The sequence below is a fragment of the Gymnoscopelus microlampas genome (assembly GCF_963454915.1).
Source record: "Gymnoscopelus microlampas genome assembly, chromosome: 16".
Lineage (NCBI taxonomy): Eukaryota > Metazoa > Chordata > Actinopteri > Myctophiformes > Myctophidae > Gymnoscopelus > Gymnoscopelus microlampas.
In genome coordinates, this window is record NC_139953.1 from 44,056,086 (window position 1) to 44,079,888 (window position 23,803).

The 23,803-nt window shown below is 42.2% G+C and overlaps 1 protein-coding gene across 2 annotated transcripts; it reads right to left on the reverse strand.

Moving 5' to 3' along the window:
* Nucleotides 1–23,215, reverse strand: LOC311063403 (disintegrin and metalloproteinase domain-containing protein 17-like). 2 transcript variants are annotated; one of them, XR_014602588.1, is made up of 19 exons: nt 22,636–23,215; nt 19,518–19,650; nt 18,698–18,831; nt 17,954–18,042; nt 16,465–16,645; nt 15,521–15,651; nt 14,951–15,037; nt 13,255–13,365; nt 12,298–12,442; nt 11,130–11,221; nt 10,263–10,415; nt 7,098–7,297; nt 6,029–6,132; nt 5,398–5,532; nt 4,902–5,032; nt 4,411–4,578; nt 3,881–3,913; nt 1,999–3,693; nt 1–1,953 (listed from the first exon to the last, which is right to left on the reverse strand). XR_014602588.1 is itself a non-coding variant. In XM_084082832.1 (18 exons), exons 1-18 carry the CDS (start codon nt 22,736–22,738, stop codon nt 3,208–3,210), a joined length of 2,616 nt encoding a protein of 871 aa, XP_083938958.1. In that variant the 5' UTR covers nt 22,739–23,215; the 3' UTR covers nt 1–3,207. The 2 variants fall into 2 exon arrangements, 1 of the variants encoding a protein (XP_083938958.1); XM_084082832.1 differs by having other exon boundaries at nt 1–3,693.
* Between the last annotated feature and the right edge of the window lie 588 nt (nt 23,216–23,803).

Genomic DNA, 23,803 nt, shown 5'->3' on the forward strand with positions numbered 1-23,803 from the left:
TTTAATAAATGACACCTGATGGCTTCAGTGACACAGAACAGTAAACATTGTGCTTCACAACCAGTGATACATTAAGAACAGTCATATACAGTATATACTATAAACATAAATTATATATAATTGTCAAATGTCTTTTGGGTCTGCAACTGAATGGCAACATAATAAGTTGGCTTGCATTAACAATGCAACACTAATGACAGCTTGTAATGTGTGTCTGTAACAAATGACAAAGAAATATAAAAGTATATAGAATGGATGGAGTGAGAATAGACAGGTGGCACACCACAATGTACAGCAATATGTATGTAATAATAATAATAATAATAATAATATACTCGATACATGGCAGTGCATGGGAGTTAATAATAGCAACATAATCACAATACATTTTAACAGATAATGACAAACGTAAACAAAATACTAAACGCAATGCATTTAAATAACAGATTGAACAAAATCTTAAGGCACTCATGTATTCATAGCAAAGATAGCTGATCTACAAGCTCACAATGTGTTGTGACACATTGCACGTAGATCTGCTATTTTAGCTAGTTTTAAAAATGTGTGAAAAACAAAATAAAATAATAAACTAACATTTTCATCAGGCCAGAAATGTGGAGGCCAGAATGAGAGCGCTTAAATTAAAATATATATATTTTCAGAAATGTTAAAAAATGAAATGGCTTTAAGTAATGTAAAGTATACATGCTGCTACAAATGGCTACAAAACCTTTATATCCAATCATTTTAGGCATAAACAAGAAGTTGAAGGGTAAATTAAGTCTGACAATGATGTACCGTGCATGTTCAAATCATGTATACTTTACATTACTTAAGAGGATTTTTCAAACATTTTAACATTTTGGACAAAAAAAGCATATTTTACATCGAGGTACCCACTCTTCTTGTATCCGTCTTTGTCATAGAAACGCATGACAGAAAGGTTCAAAAAACACTTTCTGTGGCCCCTTATATCACTATTATCTCCCAGCTGTAACTGAAAACCCAGGAGTAGACCCCTGGTGGCTTTGAATCTCTTCTCATAATTTTTTCTCTGTCTTTCTACACAGCCAGGCGTTAATAAATAAAAACAAACAAAACAAAACATGACACAGAGTCTAATAACGGCGAGCCTTTCCTGCACAATCTGTAGCTACAGTATGTAAGTTATTGGGTGTATGCTTTATTAACAGAGCACCAGTTATGTGCTAGCTCAGCAGTGGTGGAAAGTAACTAAGTACATTTACTTAAGTACTGTACTTAAGTACAATTTTGAGGTATTTGTACTTTACTTGAGTATTTCCAATTTCCAATACTTTTACTTCTACTCCACTACACCTCAGAGGCAAATATTGTACTTTTACTCCACTACAATTACTTGAAAACATAAATAACGCAACCCACAACCACCAATATTTGCAAGTGATTTTACAGAAAAACAAGAACAAAGTGGCTTATAATAAGTGGACTTGGCAACACTGTCTGAGTGATGTTTGAACTGGTGGAGCACCCCCTGCTGGGAACAATGGGAACACAAATTTTCAATGTGCAATATGAGTCAACGAGGAGACTATTTTGAACTACATTTTTTTATCAATGAAGCAACTACTATTCTTACATTAAGGCACTCCTCAGACCGAGGATAGTGATTGTCATAAAAACGCAAACATAGAAAATACAGAGGACCCTAATTATCATAATGCTAATGATACTAATATGGCTGACGTTTGGAAAAAACGACAAAAGGTTTCAACAACCAGTTTGTGTCCTTGAGCCAGTCACTGAACCTTACTGGTCAGTTCCCAGTACAACAGTATTGTGGTTATACTGGTCAGCTACCAGTACAACAGTATCAGACCGTGGTAGTACTGGTCAGCTACCAGTATAACAGTATCAGGCCGTGGTAGTACTGGTCAGCTCCCAGTAGTACAGCAGTGTTAGACGCTGGTTGTACTGGTCAGCTCCCAGTAGTACAACAGTGTTAGACCCTGGTTGTACTGGTCAGCTCCCAGTAGTACAACAGTGTTAGACCGTTGTTGTTCTAGTACTACTCTGATTTAACTGCGTGATCAGTAAACCGCACATGATGTACAAAACGTTGAATCACTGTACACCGCCCTCCAATCCAGTCCAGCTGGTTTATTCCTCAGTGCTCAGACAGACTCCACCAGTAACACAGTTTAAAGGTCTTTTCACATGGGGGAGAGACTTAACATGTGCAAACTTGCACTGTGCTCCAATAGATCTACATTTCTATGCGTCATGTAGATCAAAATTCAACACATATCAACTCTGGCAGAGTTGTGACAAGCATGAAAGCGACAGTTTCACAGGATCGTACGCCTCCCCCTTCTGATTTAAAATGACTTACAAGACATGTGAAAAGCTCTTTACTATGATATCTGTGTTTGCAGTAGTAGACAGTAGCATGTCCACACAGTAAAGTCCTTAGTGACCCAGAAGAGTATACAAATTGAACCAAATAGACCTGTAAAGGGTCCATTTGGTTCCACAAAAAAAAAATACTTTCAATGTGGAGGATAGCACAGTGTTCTCCAAGTGACCAAGTGGTTCAAAAAACACATTTTATAACCTTAAGATCCCAGGTTGAAATCCCATACCCCAACCGACGTGTCCTTGAGCAAGACAATGAACCGTGCAAGACAATGAACTTACGTCACCGTAAGCCGCAACATAAGCATGTCACCTAAACGTGTCATATGTAAACGTAACACACCTGATCTTAAAGTCCTCACACACCGACACTCGCTCAAGGCAAAAGGTAACCTCAAATTATTTCAGACTTGTATTGCACTTGTTTTCACTTGCTTGACCGTTTTTAAATACACGATGTGAACAGGCGCAATCGTACGTCAATTACGCTTTGAGTGTGTCAGGGCCTTTAGTGTTGATTTAACTCGGATGAGGGTACAAAACATGTTGTACACTCATCCCAGTTTAATTTGCTGACTTCACCAACTGACTGAGTGGTTAAAAAAGCATCTTATAACTTTAAGATCCCAAGTTGAAATCCCTTACCAAAACCGACCGTGTCCTTGAGCAAGACAACGAACCTTTGCTTACTTCACTGTAAGCCGCAACGAGTCATGTGTAAACGTAACACTTCTTACGTTAAATAAATACCCGTTTATTCATAAGTTCGAACCCCGCTCTCACTCTCTCACTCTCTCTCTCTCACTCTCTCTCTCAGCACTCGGTCTCCTTGTTGTTGATCCGTCGTTGTCTCTGCAGTCTGAACGCCAGGGCCTTGTCGCTCCGCCCCGCCACGGCGCCGTGCTCTGTCAGGTCCTCAAAGGAGCGGGAGCCCCCGGCGGCCCTGGGGAAGGCCTGCTCCTCGCCGCCCCCCTCCTCCCCCAGGTCATCCTGGTCCAGGTGGGAGTCGAAGCTGGGGGCCTCCTGGATGGTGGCCATGCGAGGGCTGTCCAGCGACGGGAGAGGAGAAGGAGGAGGAGAGCCGTGGTCGTGGACCGGGCTGTGGGCGGCGGCGGAGGCGTGGATGTAGGCGTGGCCGTGGCCCGGCGGGCTGGAGACGGAGACGGGGGGCGTGCTGGTCTGCTGGGGGCCCCAGGGCTGGAAGGACGGGCCCCGGAGGAGAGCCGAGGACGAGGAGAGCACCGGATGTTTGAAGATGCGGATGGAGGGCGACTCCAGGCTGCTCAGAAGCTCTGCATTCTGGAAACAGACACACACACACACACACACACACACACACACACACACACACACACACACACACACACACACACACACACACACACACACACACACACACACACACACACACACACACATTTGTATTACTATCTGTATTACTTCAAATGGGGGTCCGCGGCCAAACACAAACGTCCAGTATACTTACTTTCTGCTCATACTGCTGGTCCAACTTCTTATCCTGCAGGACAGAACACAGAGTCATCAGCATCATGATCCTACAACGTACGTTGTGATTACACATTTTTGGGTCAAAGAATCCTAGACCACTGATTACCCATGTTTTGACCGATATTCTGAAAAGACAAAACCGTAAAAAAAAAGACAACCACCTAAAACCTAAACACGTTTTTCTTTAAGTATATATAGTACATTAAACTTCAAAGTGCAAAGAACGTTTTACTTGGATTATACAATGAACAAGCAAACAAGTAAACATTACCTACGTATGTAATACGTATAGGTAAAAACCTGAGTCACATCGGCTGCATAATTACGGATTCCAAATATTGGCTGAAAAATTGGCCAAACCGATATATGGGTGGGGCTCTAGTTGTAGATGTCACATGAGCTGTTCATACTGGTTGTAGATGTCACATGAGCTGTTCACACTAGTTGTACATGTCACACATGAGCTGTTCACACTAGTTGTACATATCACACATGAGCTGTTCCTACCACACAGTGGACCAGGATGCTGAGAGGAACCCAGAACACCAGAGAGAAGACCACCACAGAGCCCACGATGTTGTCCGCCAGGAACTTGCCAAACGTGTTGATGTCCAGCTTGTCTATGAAGTCCCACAGTCTCTCGATCACATCCTGCACCTGCTTCATGCACTTACCCTGATACCACACACACGCACACGCACACGCGCACACGCACACGCTGGGGTTTCTATACTTGTGCGGACATCAACATTTTAGGATGGCAAGTTCATGAATATCGTATTTTTGTGTACATTGTGTTTGCCATTTTTTAACCAGAACCCTAAAGCCTGAGTTATACGTAGTTGTGTGCTGTGAAGACAATTATGGCACATCCAATTGTTGATGTGTTCAATGTGTTTACTCAGTGCTTGAATTGGACCTCTGGTGATACGGTTATGTAAATGTGTGTAATAGTAATAGTAGTAGTAGTAGTATTAATAGTAGTAGTAGTAACTTACATCTCCGTCACAGAATCCCACGGTACAGGGTTTGCCCTTGCGGAGGAACAGGAAGTTCCCCGACGTGTCCTGGTAGGGAGCACACACACCACGGGCACTACGGCAACACACCTTACACGACGAGTTGGTTTCTAGTGAGGAGAGGAGGACATGGTGAGACAGAGATCACCCTCCCCTGTTAGGGTCACAAAGGAGAGCCGGGCCAAGCCGGATGCACTGTGGAGAATTCAACCCTTTAGTCTCTGTGGTGGAGGCCATGCACTTTACCCCTGTGCCACCCAGATGCCCTGAGGAGTAGAGGTTATGTTAGTACTGGGGGCGCCGATAGCAGAGTGGTTAAAGTGTATTTACCACATAGGCTCTGATGCCTGACAGCGAGTACCGGGTTCGATTCCCGAGCCCGGTGGACCTTTATTGCTGCATGTTACTCCCCAACTCTCTGTCCCTGTTTCCTGTCTCTCTACACTGTGGACTATTAAAAAAGAGTTTACGTTACCATTACAGGCACAGGACTGCAGGTTCAACATGGCCTCACAGAAGGGGACACACACTCCTCCACGACACTCCCCACTGTCCAGACACTCTGTCTTATCAGGAGCACTCTCTGGAGGAGGACACTCACTGTGGTTACCTGTTAAAACCAGAAATACACAACACAACACACTCTCACTGTTACCTGTTAAAACCATAAATACACTGACTGATGTTCACACTGGCACACCCTAATCAGATTTTTGTGCAATCCAGATTGGAATCAGATTGAACAGCATATATTAAATGTGATTCCAATATTATTTTTAAATGTGTCTGTTCCGTTTTCTGTTTTTGTGGGGAAAGCTTTTGTTGAAAATATCCGATCGACAAGCTCACAACGGGGTCGCAGCGTTGTGAGCTTGTCGAAAGCTTTCCCCACAATCCTACGGATGCTGCAGGGTTTAAGTGCTTAATAGCTTGGTGGTCATGTGACCGTGTATTATACAAAATGGTTTTGCGGCATAATGGATATTATGCTGCATAATGCTATGAGCAGCAACATGTAGTGTAACATAGACACTGTAAGCAGCACAAGTACAGGATTTTCCTCCACACACACGTACGCTACAACTACGTACACTCAGTACACTCACCTGTGCAGTAGGACCGGCCCTCACAGGTGGCGTCAATGAGCTCCTGGCACACCTCCCCCTGGGCCTTGAACTGGCAGTCATTACAGCACACGCTGTTCCTGTCACTGCACAGGAAAACACACACACACACACACACACACACACACACACACACACACACACACACACACACACACACACACACACACACACACACACACACACACACACACACACACACACACACACACACACACACACACACACACACACACACACACACACACACACACACACACACACACACACACACACACACACACACACACACACACACACACACACACACACACGTTCACAACGCTGTTCCTGCACTGCACAGGAAAACACATTCACAGCACTGTCAAAGTGCGTTAACAACAAAAAAAAAACGGAAGAGGTGAGGACTGTTGTCTTTCAGAATTGTGGAGGCAGTATGATCCATTCTCCCCAGAACAGGAATGTTTGTGGGCTTAATACTTATATATTGCTATACTTGCGAGGGCCAAATGTCCCCATAAGTACACTTTGAGAGACGGACATTATAAGGACAATTTTCCTGGTCCAGAGAAATGGTAGTTTTATATTTAGTTAGACTTTACAATTAGCAATAGATTCAGATTGAGGTTAAGGTTAGGAATCGGATTAGACACTTAGAGCAGGGGTCTTCAACGTTTTCAGGCCAAGGACCCCCTAGCTGAGAGAGAGATGAAGCAGGGACCCCCTCTATTTCGTATTGTTTACGTGGTCTACTCTTTTTCTCCCACATCACCTATACATAGCCGATCTACAAGCTCACAGCGCGAGGCGTTGTGAGCTTGTAGATCTGCTATTTTTGGCTAAAGTTCTCCTCCAGAAAAGGGATGCTAGGGTTCAAGTGGCACCCTGTGGTTCAAATCATATCACACAAAGATTTGAAGGACCCCCTGTAGTAACTGATTTAGAGGTTAGGTTTAGCGGTTCACTTTAGGATGTGTGTGTGTGTGTGTGTGTGTGTGTGTGTGTGTCTGTGTGTGCGCGTGCGTGCGTGTGTGTGTGTGCATGTGCTGACCTGCACAGTGCGTGTTCTCTGAGCTTGCAGTCGGAGGTGCAGCAGGGGTCGGTGTTGAGGTGGAGCAGTCCGGGGTCACACTGCTCGCCCCGCTCCACGCGGGAGTTCCCACACACGTTACTGTTCCTCTGCCTGAAGCACTGTCCCGCCTTACTCCTCAGCCTCTTCACTATGGACTTCTTACTGCAGTTAGAGAACACCTGCACGCGCACACACACACACACACACACACACACACACACACACACACACACACACACACACACACACACACACACACACACACACACACACACACACACACACACACACACACACACACACACACACACACTGGGTGTTGCTGAACTATGGAGACACTAGGAGACAAGGTGTAGACACTATCGTGTGTGCGTGTGCGTGTGCGTGTGTGTGTGTGTGCGTGTGTGACCACAGCAGTAGTAAAGGGGGGGTGGACATCTAGAATGTAATGTTAGCTCTTAAACTATAATCTGTAAGTTATGTCCTCTCCTGACAGAGAGAGGTAACTGCAATCCTGTCAAAACTACAATAAAGACACACACACACCTGGATTAAATACATTAAAGATACACTTTGTGTTTTTAATGAATTAAATTGTATTTTGAGTTTGACCAATCTGTATGGTAAGAGTATGCTGATACATTATAAGCAACACAACAGTGGTTGTTGTATTTGGTCTGCCTGCTCTTCTATTGATAACTTTAGATCCTGTGGTCTGGAGGGACCTCTACTGGTTGAAGAGGGGTACTGCCTGAATGTCAAGATGCAAGTCCTCCCCTGAGTAAGAGAAGACATTTAGCTCTATTGGCTCAGTGGTAAAAGAAATGCAGCACTTGAGCAGGGGGGGACCCGAGTTTGAACCTCAGATAAAAGCTGCAAAGTTACAGATTGCAGCTTAACTCTCTCAGTGCCAATGAAATAAAGAAATATGTTCTCTAAACTGCCAGCATTTTTTTTTTTCAAAGTAAAAAAAAAAGTGCTTAGGAAGCGAGATACAGCCTTTTTCAGTTAGAAGTTAAACAAAGAGTGGATGGAGCTACAAATCTTCAGATAATGATATCTTGGGTTCTGAACATTTTTTTCCAAAAATCAGTAGGTACAACCACTGTATTCTACTGGTATATCCACTGGGAGCTGCCCAGTACAACCATAGTCTTCTGTAACAAAAGACAACAGGAAGGGATATACTGTATCGTCTCTGTCGGGTGGAAAGCTCATATGTCCAAAACTGTGACTTTTGAGGATTCAAATTCAAAAACAGCAAAAGTAGCAGATCTACAAGCTTACGGTTCTGCTACTTTTGATACTTAGTTTTGTGTGACGCTGTAGAATGATCAAGTATGGCGTTAATTTACGAAGAAAAACACAAAAAGTTAAAATATGGAGATAAGAGGTTTCTGGCCGACAGCAACAATATGTAGTTGCTACAAGCAGTGTGGTTCTACAAAGATCAAACACAGTAACTAAGGCAAGAAACGGCAGTCCTTATTAAAAAGTATGCTGCATGTCACAAAATGTGAGATCGTGACACATTGCTATTTTTGAAATAGTTTCAAAGTTTTCACCTATGACCTACGCCAAGTAGGTAACTGTTACAGTCCCTATCGGACTTCACGGTCCATTTATGCTACTGTATTTCAGGAAACAACAAAGTCTTATGCACACCTGATTAGCTCAGAGACGGGTGCGTATAGGCAGGGATCAGACGTAGAGAATATAATAAAATGACCTGCACACCGTCTACACTGGCACAATACCAACAACTTTATTTAGGCTTTAGGCAACGTTTCGCTCAATAAACCTTCTTCAGGCATCTCGATGCTACTGTATTTAAAATAAATTTAAAGAAAAAACTAAGATATTTCTACATGTTATGTATAAATAACAAAATGATATGTATAGCAGTTACTGTATGTGACTGTATGTGATATACAACATGTGATGACAGGTACCTTGACGTTTTCGAAAACGTCCGCCGGGCTTTTTCAATAAATAAGAGATCCTAAAAGGACCAAGTGAGTGCTGGTGATCTTTTTTAACCCTTTAAGGCCTGGAAGGGAACGCATCTGTGTCATTTTAAGATTTCTTTGGCTATTCAAAAATAGCAGATATACAAGCTCATAGCTATGAGCTTGTAGATCTGCTATTTTTTAGAAAAATCCTGAAAATTTGTGCAAATCTTTTATATACATTTCACACAACTCAAATTTTTGCTTCTGGGGGTCCCTGGAACAAAATATTTGTAGATGGGAGGGGGTCCATGGCCAAATACATATTATTTTGGGGGTCAATTGACAAGTTTGAAAACCATTGATAATATAGCAACATAAGTAAAAAATAAAAATAAAATAAAAACTTTAGGAAAAAAGTACTTTAGGATTTAGAAGACATTTATAAAATCCCCTGAAGCAAAGATTTGAGTTAAAAACCTTCGCATTAAAAAAGTATATATATATTCAAACTAAAGATTTGTACACATTTTCACGATTTTTCAAAAAAATAGCAGATCTACAAGCTCGGGTGCATTTCTCCTTTCCGACATGTCGCCTTTCCGACGTTGACGAACCCTATACCTAACCCTAACCCTAACCGCACGCGGAAGCCACTAGTCGGAGTGGTGAGATGTCGGAATGGAGAGTGAACACCAAGCCCATAGCGCGGCACTCGGTGCCGCGCTATGAGATTGTATATCTGCTATTTTTGAATAGCCAAAGAAATCTATAAAATGACACAGATGCGTTCCCGGTCTTAACTCTTTTATTGCCAAAAACGGGAATTCCCGTCCGATGGTACTATGGCTATCATGGTCATGGACGGAAATGACGAAATTATTAATTATTATTATTTACTTATTTTTGCCCATTTGACCCAAAGACCAAGGAGATATGCTTTTTCGAAGATCTAGACTCCCATACACTTCCTTGTTAACTTAAAACTTAAACATTCTGTATCTCGGCTCCTGAGTACTTTTTTTTTTTCAATGAAAAATCTCTGGCAATGGGAGCACATTTTTCTGAAAAACTCTGGCAGTCAAAGAGTTAAAGGGTTAAAGACACTATTTCTGCCCAGAACCGTTGCACCCCATAAACGTGAGCTGTGAGCTATTAGAATGATGAGTGCTCGCATTGTCTTTTTCCAAGCTACCTTGTTGTTGACGTGGTCTCCGCTCACGGCGATGGGGTACATGACATACTTCCCTCCCTGGTCCTCTCGGGGGGCGCAGTAGGCGATGTTATCTGGGTCGTGTTCCGCTCCAAAGTTATGACCCAGTTCATGTGTCGTCACCAGGTCTGCCTCCTGTATATGAGAAAATATGAAAGTACACAGGGATTCATGCAAATACAATCTCACAACTGAAAAGGTTTTGAGAGTGATCTGTGATTTGTGAAACAACGTGAAAAGGATGTGTATCACTGGTCTCTTTCAAAACTGGCCTGAAAAAAAAACATCTATCAAGAAACCACAAGCTTTAGGCCTATCTGTTCATATGTGTGCTTACTGTACGTTCATCAGTGTAATTTCTGAGTCATTTATGGAATAAATAAATGGAAGAACCCTTTCAAGCCGTGATATTTGAACTGGGGACCCCCCAAAATAATCATATTTGAACTGGGGACCCCCCAAAATAATCATTTTTGAATTGGGGAGCCCCCACCCTGATAAGCACTTGGAATGTAGGAGTTGAGGCATTACATTTTGTTTGACTTTGATAAATATTGTGAAAATAGCAGATCTACAAGCTCACAATGCCTTGCGAGGCGTTGTGAGCTTGTACATTTTCAAATGTATTTATTATATTATTTGACAATTTGTTTGACCAGTTGTTATAGTAGTTTGTTGATTACGTTTGATGCAGTAATGGTCTTTCTTTCATTTCATCTCTTCACTTCACTGTCATCTGGGCCCCCCAAATCATGGGGTCCCCACCCACAGGTTGAGAACCACTGGTCTAGAATTAAGGTTCTAGTTCTACCTAGACCAGTGGAACATTGCTGTGTCATGGCCACTGACCTTAGTGAGGATGGTTTTCCCATAGTTCTTGGTGCTGGTGAGTCCGGTGTTCAGGTAGATGGGTCTGTGTTCAGTGGACGACGGAGGACACTCTGACAACAGAGACAACAGTGTTGGGGTCAACAACCTCACGAACCCTAGAGCGGGGGTCTTCAACCTTTTCAGGCCAAGGACCCCCTAGCTGAGACAGAGATGAAGCAGGGACCCCCCTCTATATTGTATAAAAATGGTGTTTCAGAATTAAACTTTTTTTTCGCAGCGCGAGGCGTTGTGAGCTTGTAGATCTGCTATTTTTGGCTAAAGTGCTCCTCAGAAAAACGGATGCTAGGGTTCAAGTGGTTAAGGTAAAAAAAAGAAATCATATCACACAAAGATTTGGCGGACCCCCTGTAGTAACTCTGAGGACCCTCTAGGAGTCCCGGACCCCCTGTTGAAGACCCCTGCCCTAGAGGCCCTATTCTGTGAAAATAGACAATTTGCAAACTCACAAGGAGAGGATCAAGTACACCCCTAAAGGTTGATAATAAAGTAGATTTTCTCCTGATGTATCTCTCTAGAAAAAAAGCCACTTTAGTGTCAAAATGTTAGGAATATTGTGTGGCTTGGCGATTGGGCAATGTTTAGTTCAGTGACCATGGGGTAAAGACTCGTTCAGCTTCTGAACGAAGCCCATAGGAATGAATAGACTCCAACCTGATTCCAGTCACCTAAAAAGTACAGGATTTAAAAAAAATGTAAACAAGATTTTTCACTAAAAAGGCGGGCAGCTACGTCACACAGATACGGGAAGTAAACCGGAGATGGTGCGTCTTTCTTTAGTTTTTGTCTTGGTTTCATTTAGGTGATGTTACTGTGTGCCAGCCAGACCAGCATGGACCATGCACTCTGGGGGGGGGGAAGTTAGCCAGAATGGCCACAAAATGCCACAACAGTGTTCAATATTCTGGAATGTAAATCACTGTGACTATAAAATGGTAAATGGTAAATGCATTTATATACAGTAGCGCTTTTATCCGAAGGGCTTTCCCAATCCTCTTTAGCAAGAGGGGAGATTTTAAAAAGGATGTCATCATGTCATATAGTTTATAATTACAAAGTGTACATCATTATTTTTGTTGCGTAGAAAAACAGAGCCAGTCCATGAATCCCAGGAACATCAGGGACTTACTCTCGGAGCAGAGCCCCCCAGGGATGCCATGTCTGGAGGGGGCCACGTAGGCCAGGCCCAGGGTCCCCTCGTCAAAGTCCTGGTAGGTGAACAGGTGAGCCAGGCACACCTGGGACGCCTTCTCTGCGATGTCCACACTGAACTGCTGTGAGGACCATGAAAACACATGTTAGAGTTTAGGGTTGTGTGTGCGTGTGTGTGTGTGTGTGTGTGTGTGTGTGTGTGTGCGTGTGTGTGTGTGTGTGCAGTGGTGTAAAGTAACTAGGTACATGTACTCAAGTACTGTACACTTTTCAGGATTTTTGTATTTCCAATTTTCAATACTTTTACTTCTACTCCACTACATCTCAGAGGCAAATATTGTACTTTTACCCCACTGCAATTATTTGAAATGAGTACTTTTACTTGCAGTGCTTGAGTATATTTTGATGCCAATACTTTTGTACTTTTACAAAAGGAAATTTTGAATACTAGACTTGTATTTCTATAGTTGTAACTTGTATTGGTACTTTTACTTCAAATGTGTGAGTTTCCGCGTGCGTGCGCGCGTGCGTGCGTGTGTGTGTGTGTGTGTGTGTGTGTGTGTGTGTGCACACACACGCGTGTGCGCGTGCGCTCGTGTGTGTGTGTGTGTGTGTGTGTGTGCGCAGGTGTTATCTAACTGCGGTAAGAGGTCCATAGTGAAGAGGTTGATTAGTAAGGCAGAGGAACAGTAATGTGTGTGGAGGAGACACAGCGCCAGGAGGAGACCCACCAGAACGCAAAAAAAGACAAAAAGCGATGTAACTGTGTTTATTTGTCACACACACGCTGAATGTGAATGTGTGTGTTCGCGCATTCGCTGTGTCTGGTCCACCAGGCTCTGCCTGCTCTGTTGGTGTAATTAAGTTTATTGATGAATGGTTGGATGGATGGACGAATGGATGGATGGATGGATGGATGGATCTTATGTGTTACCTCCAGCAGTCTCTTGACGTCCCACACTTCCCTGCCCTCCACTGGACTTCCTCTCATGTTGAAGTGAGCGGCCCCTGGTGGGACGGAGGTGGGGCCCTTCTCTATAATGATCTGACAACAAGAACACAGCGGCAAGAAACCGTTGACAATCTGCTCTAGTTAAGTTACAGTACATACAGTACAGTAGTATATGTCAGTGGCTCTCAAACTTTTTCAAGTCAAGGACCCCCAAATTGATATGTATTTGGCCGCGGACCCCCGTCTGAAAATAATGTTGTGCCAGGGACCTCCAGAAGAGAAGATTTGTGTTAAGAGAAAATAAAAAAATAGCAGATGTACATGCAAGCTCGCAGCCTGGCACGAAGAGACCCGATGTGAGCTTGTACATATTCACGCGTAAAAAACCCTGTCTCGAAAATCCCCGCCTCTCGCCAAAGCCTAAGAACGAACGCTCCTTTTTCAATTTCCCTGGAATGCCAATTTCCCTGTGACATATACAGTACTATGGACTCTTGATGTGCCATAGTGTCTACTCTATTCCACTGCGCCACAGATTTTAAAACAAGCCACTCATTAAAAAAAAAAAAAAAAAAATCCAACAAAAAAAGGGAAACAAAGCTACAAGCTCACAACACATCACGGCATGTTGTGAGCTTGTAGATCAGCAATTCTATTCTATTTTTAGCCTAAGATGGCATGGCCAAAATTGGGATGTCAGACTTAAAGTGATTAGCAATACTTTAGAAAACCTGAGACTGGGAGGTTATCCACTGTATACTGTCAGTTGGCAGTCCTGAGACAGGCATTAAATGTGGCATCATGGTTCAATAATTGGGTATTATCAGTACAGAGTCAGACAGTGCTTCCATCTTACATTGCAGGAGCAAAAGGGCCACTTAGCTGCAAAGGTGAATGGGTGCGTGTTATACTTCATATGGTTATTACAGTATATAGTGAGATAACTTTTCAGAGGACAGTGTTACTTGAGAAGAGGAGGTGACAGGAAGTTTTACCAGCTAAACTAGTTTTATAGTTTGTCAACGTATAGCTTCAATAAATAGTTTCCATACGGTGAACATACTCAAAAATGTTGAGAAAGTATGCAGATGGAACAATAGAAAACGGTATGTACATGATGAGCGATCCATGAAGGGCATGGCAGGAAGGAATGCAGTGTCACAATAATCTGATGGAAAGGCTGCCTAACTTTGATCAGAGCTGAGGAGGAGGTCTGGTGGTGAGGCTGTGGATCAAGGGTTTCCATGGATTATGCTTGTTGAGTGTTATTATAATTGAGTTAGTATTGTTATTATTGGACACTTTGAAACACTTTCTCTCAACTGACGAAAATATAGCTCCTTCTGAACAGATGACATGTTTTTGCTCTTTTCCCACTGTGGTCATACCGTTGACTTGACTCACATACTGTACGACATACGTGGTACAGGTATCACCTACAAAACCACAAATCTCCTGCAACATATTAATGAGCATGTCATCCCGACACTTTATGAGTCACCAAAATTATTCAAACACATTTTTCAAGATTAGATTGTGAATACTAAAAAAAAAGAGACAATATTTTTCGTAAAAAAAGAAAAAGAAAAAAGTGCCACGGACATAGACAAGTCATGCCACGGACATGTTTGTCCATGTACGGACATGTTGATGACCCCTAGGGTGTGTGACTTCTCACCTGTTGGATCTGAACTCCGTAACCTTTGTAATCTTCATCCCAGGAAGTGTTCCGGTAGATGTCGTCCACACGATCAATCAACTCGATCTGCAATGCGCGCACACACACGCGTTTTATAGAGTTATATAGAGAAGGAATAGAATTTCGGGGGGCATCCAACATCATTCTCTAAGGTGCGTGTACAATATTGTCTTTGTTGGGTAGAAACATCAGCAAAAGTAGCAAAAGTAGATCTACAAGCTCAAAACGCTTTTTTTTGAGCTTGTGGATCTGCTACTTTTGATGCTTTAGTGTGACGCTGTTGTATGTTCAAGTATAGGGCTTGTCTTGTCTTTTAGTTCTACTGGATCTCTTCTCCACTAGTCCCTCCCTAACATTTTAGTCTAGTTTTTATTTGTTGACGAAATTGTCAGCATATTAGGCATAGTTTTAGTCATCATAGCTTAGTTTTTATTTCGTTTTTATTTCGTTTTCGTAAGTGAAAAAAGGTAGTCAACAGACATTTCTCGTCATAGTTTTAGCCGATGAAATCAACACTGTAGTGTAGTGTCATATCATAGTGTATCCTACCAGGTAGTTGAGTGTGGTGCTCTCCTCCTCTCTGCCCATGTGTTTGTAGAAGCGGTGGTCGGCCACCAGTAACAGAGGACAGGTGTTCTTGGTGTGGTCCACCGCCTGGCGCTTCCACCGCACCGCAGGCTCTGCAACACACAGGAGACAGGGTCAAGCATCCTAGACCAGTGGTTCTCAAACTTGTCCAAGGACCCCCAAATTAAGATTAATTTGTCCGTGGACCCCCCCAATTGAAAATGTTTTATGCCAGGGACCCCCATAAAAGATTTGTATTGTTAATTGGCTGCCAGCTTTTTTATTTTTTTCCTACAGTAGGCTGCCAGACTTTTTCAAGGAGAAAAAAAAAGCACTTAGGAGCCGAGATACAGAATTTTTAAGTTTTAAGGTACAAGGAAGTGTCTGGGAGTCTAAATCTTCGGAGAATCATATCTCCTTGGTCTTTGAAAAAAAAACAACAACGTTTATTTTGAAAAAATTTTTTTTTTTTGAAAGAACGCAGATCTGCGTCCTTGGCAGCGTGCGGGCTTTTGCGCAAATGAACGCAGATCTGCGTTCTTGGCAGCCAATGTGTTAAAATGGTCCAAAAAATATTCCAAAGACTTTTGTAAAGATTTTTTGAAAACAGCCAATCTACAAGATCGCTATTTTCAAGTAGCCTATGTATACTGTAAGGTTTACACTGGTTAAACTGATTTTTATGCTATATTAAGTCATTTAATTGCTATATTATGCTATATTAAGTAATTTAATTATTGGGACCCCACTTTGAGGATGCACCACGGTAGACTCAAACCCACAACCGCCGCTGTGGTGGGCAGATACTTTACTACTGCGCCACCCAAGAGCTAGCCTACGTCTCTTGATCCGTAGGTCTTACAATCAACCCCACCCCCCGGTAAAACGTTTGGCTTTGTTTGCAGCACGCCGCAGGCTTCACTCACCCTCTTCCTCTGGCTCTTCCAACATGGCCGCCGTCAGGCCGCCAGGCAGCAGGTGATTGAGGTCATAGTTGACGTAGCCACACACCCGCGGCTGGGCCAGTCTGCTGAGGTTCCTGATGTCCTCCGAGCGGTAGATCAACAGACGGCCATCGGGGGGCGCCGTGGTAAACCTCCACAGAGGCTGGCAGGGAGATGACACAACAGGATTTTAACGGCAGCAACAGTTAATCAAACTCATCGATTTAAAAGATTATAGAAAGATAAACAATTTTACTAAAATAAAGATTTTTTTTAAATAACTGATCTTAATGAATTGAATACACAGGACCACAATGGAAACAAGCCCCCAGGGCTTTTTGTGTTATCCTTTTAACAATCATTGTAAACCGTACCTCTGTACAATTTGCAAACCGTTTATTAAGTATTCAATCAATCAATGATCTACAAACAACACGTCACGATGCCACGGGTTGTGAGTTTGTAGATCAGCTGTATTAACTTTTTTTCTGGGTGACCCTGTTGTACGACAGAGTATAAAATAGAAGACTAATCGATTAGTTTGATTATTCAAAATGAATTAGAATTATTCTGGCTCAATTCTCCATTCGATTAACTGAAGAGTCAGAAGAAGACTAGAAAAGTGTGCTCATCAGAGCGCAGGTCTCCACCAGGCATGATTCGACTCATGCAAATCGACTCATGCAAAAAAGATGTTATGCAATAGAGGAACATTTGGGCTGTATGGGTGCTTAGTGTCTGATTTAACATATACTTGCTTGGTTTCTCCCAATAAATTATGATGTATATCCTATTTTTGGCAAACTATTAGTTAATTAATATAACAAATTAGGCCAATCTCTCAGTCGAATAATGAAAAATTAATAAATAAAAAGAAGGCAATTATAGACGATTGGAATGGTACATGAGAAATCTGACTGAAACATCTTGATCACATGACTTCAGAGATAATGTGCATCGATGTGTGAGAGTTTTGAACAAAAAGTTGTAGGAGTCGTTTGGGAACCACTGAATTAACACATTGGGTGCCTGAATTTTTTAATAACAACATACCGTGGGTGCCAGCAATCTCACCATTGACTGCGCTTTGCTGTTTAAAGCTGTAGACTCCACGACGAGCAAATCCACGTAAAAGAAAAGCATGCATTCATGTAGCGCGATGACCCTGGCTAAATCCTGGAACGATGACATTTCACTCGCGAGTTACAACGGGGAGGGATCGCGTATCGCGCATGACCGGTTTTCCCCACCGGAAACAGTTTCGGAGATACAGGCGTCACTTTTTGCACCTTTTACAAAACCGTATATATACGGTTTTGCCACCCAATGTGTTAAGAGCCAAATCGATCATATATCAGCCATTATTTGACTTTTTTTGATGATGATGATTACCGGCAATTCTTTTGGAACCACTTTAAATCTGGCGTGCATTGTGCATAGGCATTATGTATTCTAGTTTGTATAAAAGTACCTCCATGTTGTACTCTGCCTCGTCTGTCAGGATGTGGGCAGAGAAGTCGTTGTCATCGATGTGAGCCTGGACACGTGAGTTCTCCTCACCTGCAAGACAGTGGTCCACTGCTCTTACAACACTGCTTCTCAACCACTTTTGTCGAGGACCCCCAAATCGCCATGCATTTGGCCGTGGACCACCCCCCAGCCCCCTTTGAAAAGATTTTGTGCCAGGGACCCCCATAAGAGAAGATGTGTCAACATTTGTCAAGATGTGTCAACATTTGTCAAGATGTGTCAACATTTGTCAAGATGTGTCAACATTTTTCAAAAATAGCAGATCTACAAATTTTCGAATAGCTGAAAAAAAAAAAAAGGCTTATACATTTACACAACAGAACCAGTGTGTTAAAAGACAGAGAGTTTAGGACAGCTGAGAATGTAATCTCTGAAGACAGATTCTGTCAGCACCACTGACTTAAACATGTAGTGTTGTTGTTAGTAGGAATAAACACAGAAGCACCTGGGAGGAAGTGGACTAAGAAAGGGGAGGAGCCAAACCGAGTTCCTGTTTTACACAAAAAAGGAGGTGGTACAGTAGGACAGCTGAGAGACAGACAGGGTAGGACAGACAGACAGACAGACAGACAGACAGACAGACAGACAGACAGACAGGGTAGGACAGACAGACAGACAGACAGACAGACAGACAGACAGACAGACAGACAGACAGACAGACAGACAGACAGACAGACAGACAGACCAATCACATGTCCAGTGAAGTAGTTGTGTCTGTTGACAGGGTAGATGTTCTCCTGTCCGTCGTCTCCGACCACGATAGCTCTGAAGTCCTCCGTGAACAGCTCTGTGTTGGTCCTCAGGTACAGCCTGAAGTGTCTGCACACACACACACACACACACACACACACACACACACACACACACACACACACACACATTACTATACTTGTGAGGGCATCCACATTTTAGAAAAAAAAATGTATCGACTCGAAAAAAGTGTGGCCCGTTCCTACTATTCTGAAAGTCAGTGAGTCAGTCAGTCAGTCAGTCAGTCAGTCAGTCTCTCTCTCTCTCTTTTGAACTCGTGAAATGAGACATTTAGAAACGTTTTTGAGAATTTAGCTATTGCAAAAAAAATATTTAAAAAAAAATCTAAAATTATTCTTTATTTTTGGGGGTTTTCCGTTCGTCACAAAGAACCAGGAGATAACATTTTCCAAAAAAGTTGCTGCTCCATTCACTTCAATGTTAAAAAATAAACGGACAAAAAAATATAATTTTTCCTATGTTTAAGCTGTAAACATGCTGGCAGTCTGTGAGTACTATTTTTGAAAAACCCTGTCAGTTTAAGAGTTAAAGTACATTTTGATGCCGATACTTTTGTACTTTTACTTAAGAACATTTTGAATACGGGACGTCTACTTGTAACAGAGTATTATCTACATTGCAGTATTGATACTTTCACTTCAGTAAAACATGTGAGTACTTCTTCCATCACTGTTAAAACCTCATGTCCGTGTGTACAGTATGTCCACAGAGAGGAGTACAGTACAGTACAGTACCTGTGCAAGGCGGTGAAGGTGATCAGTCTCTCCACATGCGTGGGTTTCTGGGTGTCTCTGCGTCTGACAGAGTGAGCCTGCAAGCTGGAGAAAGGCAACACCTCGAAGTCTGACAGCATGGAGCCCAGAGTGTCTGCAAACACAACACACATTATTACTACATTATTATTACATTATTACTACATTATTATTACATTATTACTACAGCATGGAGCCCAGAGTGTCTGCAAACACTGCAAACACAGAACCACTGGCTCTCAAAGTGGGGTCCGGGGACCCCCAGGGGTCCTTGAGTGGGTTCCAGGGGGTTCCCCATGCAGCAGAATCATTGATAGTTAACCAAATGGACCTTTGTGGGTCTGTAACTCAAGAGTTTTAAAGGAACACCGAGAATGTGGGAGTCCCATGATTAAAATGGTATCAAATGGGGGTCCGTGGTCTAATGCGTATCAAACTGAGGGTCCTTGAAATTAACCCATTAAAATCGGCAAAGCATCTGTGTCATTTTAGATTTTCTTGCGTAGGCTATTCAAAAACAGCAGATATACAAGCTCACAGTGCAGCTTGAACATCTGATATTTTTTTACATTTTTGAAAAATCTTGAAAGAACTACTGGTTTAGAAGGCATTGTGTAGAATCGGCCTCCGGTTCTAATGGGTTAAAAAGGTCGAAAATCACTGCTATAAAACCACACTGTAAAAAATCTTCTCTTATATGTGGGATATCCCTGGCATATCTTATGAATTTGGGGGTCCTTGACATGAAAAGGCTTGAGAACCACTGGCTCTATACATGACATCATGGGTGCAAACAAAGCCAGTCCACATGCCCTAGCATGTCCTAGCTGTAGCCCCTCCCCTTTCGCTCATGTTCTGGGTAACGCTTTGAACCCTGTCCAACAAAGAAACCATATAGGCTACATCAAACACACACACACACACACACACACACACACACACACACACACACACACACACACACACACACACACACACACACACACACACACACACACACACACACACACACACACACACACACACACACACACACACACACACACACACACACACCACACAGTTACACATGAGTGAAAATAGACAAACTATCAGCCATTTCCACAATTCTTCTTTCTTTTTTCCAATTTCTCTCCTTTTTACTTTTCTTTCCCACCCTAAATTTAAAATCTAAAATGTCAATACAGCAATACAGTGATATTAAAGAGAAAATGTACTTTGCAATTCCAACTTGTTAATACCAAAGCATTTTTTTTAGAAGCACGTACTTTTGAATACTGAACTACTTTTTTAAGCTACTGTAGTACTCCAGTAGACTACTTTTGCCAGGAGTATCTATATTGTCTTTGGACCGAGCACTGGAGTGGTTGAGTATAGAAAGATACTTTGTCCTCAACTGCAGGGTCCCCAGCAAAATGATTGATGGTTAATAGGAACCAAATGGACCCTTATAGGTCTGTAGCTCCGAGAGTGTACAAATGGAACCAAATGGACCCTTATTTTGTCTATAACTCTGAGAGTGTACAAATAGAACCAAATGGACCCTTATTTTGTCTGTAACTCTGAGAGTGTACAAATGGAACCAAATGGACCCTTATTTGTGTGTAACTCTGAGAGTGTACAAATAAAACCAAATGGACCCTTATTTTGTCTGTAACTCTGAGAGGGTACAAATGGAACCAAATGGACCCTTATTTTGTCTGTAACTCTGAGAGTTTACAAATGGAAACAAATGGACCCTTATTTTGTCTGTAACTCAGAGAGTGTACAAATGGAACCAAATGGACCCTTACGGGTCCATTTGGTTCCATTTGTCCATTTGTACACTCTCAGAGTTAATGGGGGTCCATGGTATAATAATAACGCATACCAAACTCTGGGTCCTTGAAATAAATAAAAAGGTTTGAGAACCACTGCATCTAATATGTACCACCACTTCTTCCATTGTCACCATAATGACTCTCTTCCTAACCAGAAGGTCATGAGTTACAGTGAAGACAATAGCAGTGTTCACTGTTCAGCAGCCATGTGCCCATTAACCATTAACATACCACAACTCACTCATTGTGTGTGTATGCTGTTCTGGAAACTCTGCTGCAGTAGTTATTAATTTAACTACTCAAAATACAACCGAAAATGGAAGTCGATAAAATACATTTTATCGATCATGATCTTAGATGTATTGATCTTAGATGTATTTTATCGACTTTGACATTTTTATATCTACGAGTCTTAGCAACCACCCACCCAGTGCGCCCTAGTAAAGTCACCAGTAAAGCCCGTACTTCTCCGAACATGTAGGTCTACAAATGCAAAATATAAGGTGCTGACCCGGTTGCCCCAAATGTTAACTAGCGGTCCGAAGTTTTCGTGCAAAGTATTAGTCCGTATTTTTCAATAAAGAAGTGTTTTAATCCCGTCTGTGGCCGAACACCATTTCCCCCCTCATTTAATTCCTGTTTACATTGCGTGTAATTCCGGCTTTCACCAGATGCGCCCCGTCCCTACCACACGTTGGGAACTTCCGACAGAATCGTCCAGACGGGATTAAAACACTTCTTTATTGAAAAATATGGACTAATACAATGCACAAACACGCCGGACCGCTAGTTAACATTTGGGGCAACCGGGTAAGCACCTTACATATTTTCTTTGTACATGCACGGAGAAGTACAGGCTTTACTGGTGAAAGTCCAGGGCGCACTGGGGGGCTGTTGAATAAGACTCTCGTAGAAAATAGCAATATAAAAAAAAACGATAAAACAAATCTACGATAGTCTTGATCTAAGGCTAGAACCAAAAGGACCTGATGGGTCCATTTGTACACTTTATGAGTTAAATTAAGACCTTCAAAGGACGATCAGTTAAATGCCTCAATGTTTTCTTGCTAGATTATGCTTTATGGCTCTATCTACTGTAATAAAAGTTCCAGCCCGGACTTGAGTTTTTTTAGGAAGAAAACCTGGAGAGGCCGACACACGGATCAATATTAATCTGATTCCGGATCGATATCGGTTCGACTATGAGTCAACTTTATGGAGAAACATTAAAGTGAAGACGTGTTACAGTTGTGTTTATAAAAGTAAACAAATCAACTCACCATAGTCCTGTCTCAACACATCTGCGGGCGTTGTAGTCGCTTCAGCCGTTAAAAACACACTTAATAATAATAATATCAATAATAATAAACTGCGTTTCATCATTATGTCCGTTACGTCAACACTAGAAGTAAAACAAAATCCCTAGGATCTTTAAAAAAATAAATAAAATCACGTTTTGCCTTGAGGCAAAAAAACTGCAACAATGTTGCCTCTATAATAAACTGTCAACTAAAGCGCGGAAACATTTTTAGATACATTTTCATTGCAAAAACAGCTCGTTTTGAAGTGAATCCAAAAGAGATCCGGATCAGTTTGGAAGTTCTTTGGTGTTTTATTGGGGATTCGGATCGAACACGGGTCTCTGGATGGAAGAAGTCTGGAGGTCCTGGACTGTCTGGGACTCTGATGATCCGGAAGAAGTCACTATACAAAAACAACTATAGGCTACAAATTACAATATAATATCGCAGGGAGAAAAAAAGTCCACAAACTATACAAATATAAAGTAATATTGTTGTTATTCGTATATTGTTGTCCATATAAAACGCCCCCGGGCTTAGCTGTTACTTTCATGTCAGATTAAACATGGTGGATGTGTGTGTGTGTGTGTGTGTGTGTGTGTGTGTGTGTGTGTGTGTGTGTGTGTGTGTGTCGCGCGCGCGCGCGCTTAAGCTTTAATTTAGCATATTGCCCGTCTCCATCGCTTGCCTCCAAAGAGCAGATCTACAAGCTCGCAACGCGTCACTCCCGCGACGCCTTGCGAGCTTGTAGATCTGCTCTGTGGAGGCAAGCGACACCGTCGTACGGCGGGAGTATAAATGAGGCGTTTACATAATGATAAACCAGATCTGACTGACATCTATTTTTAATAATGGCTGGAACAGCATCAGCATCATCATCTGGGACACATCCAGTGGTGTAAAGTAACTAAGTATGACTCAAGTACTGTACTTCAGTTATTATAATCCTTTGCTGGAGTATTTCCAATTTCCAATACTTTTGTATACTCCACTACACCTCAGAGGCAAATATTGTACTTTTTAATCCACTACAATTATATGAAAACTTTAGTTACTTTGTAGATTTGTATGATTATTACAAATACAAAACATACATTAACAGCCCTATACATTTCGGCCATTTGAAAATAGCAGATCTACAAGCTCA

Excerpts from the sequence above, each read along its gene's own strand:
- LOC311063403 (XM_084082832.1), bottom strand. The coding sequence starts at position 22,738 with ATGATGAAACGCAGTTTATTATTATTGATATTATTATTATTAAGTGTG. Across the intron at positions 5,033-5,397 it reads GCAGTCCTGTGCCTGTAATG|AAACCAACTCGTCGTGTAAG; the intron begins GTAACGTAAACT and ends TCTCCTCACTAG. Across the intron at positions 3,914-4,410 it reads GCATCCTGGTCCACTGTGTG|GATAAGAAGTTGGACCAGCA; the intron begins GTAGGAACAGCT and ends TCTGTCCTGCAG.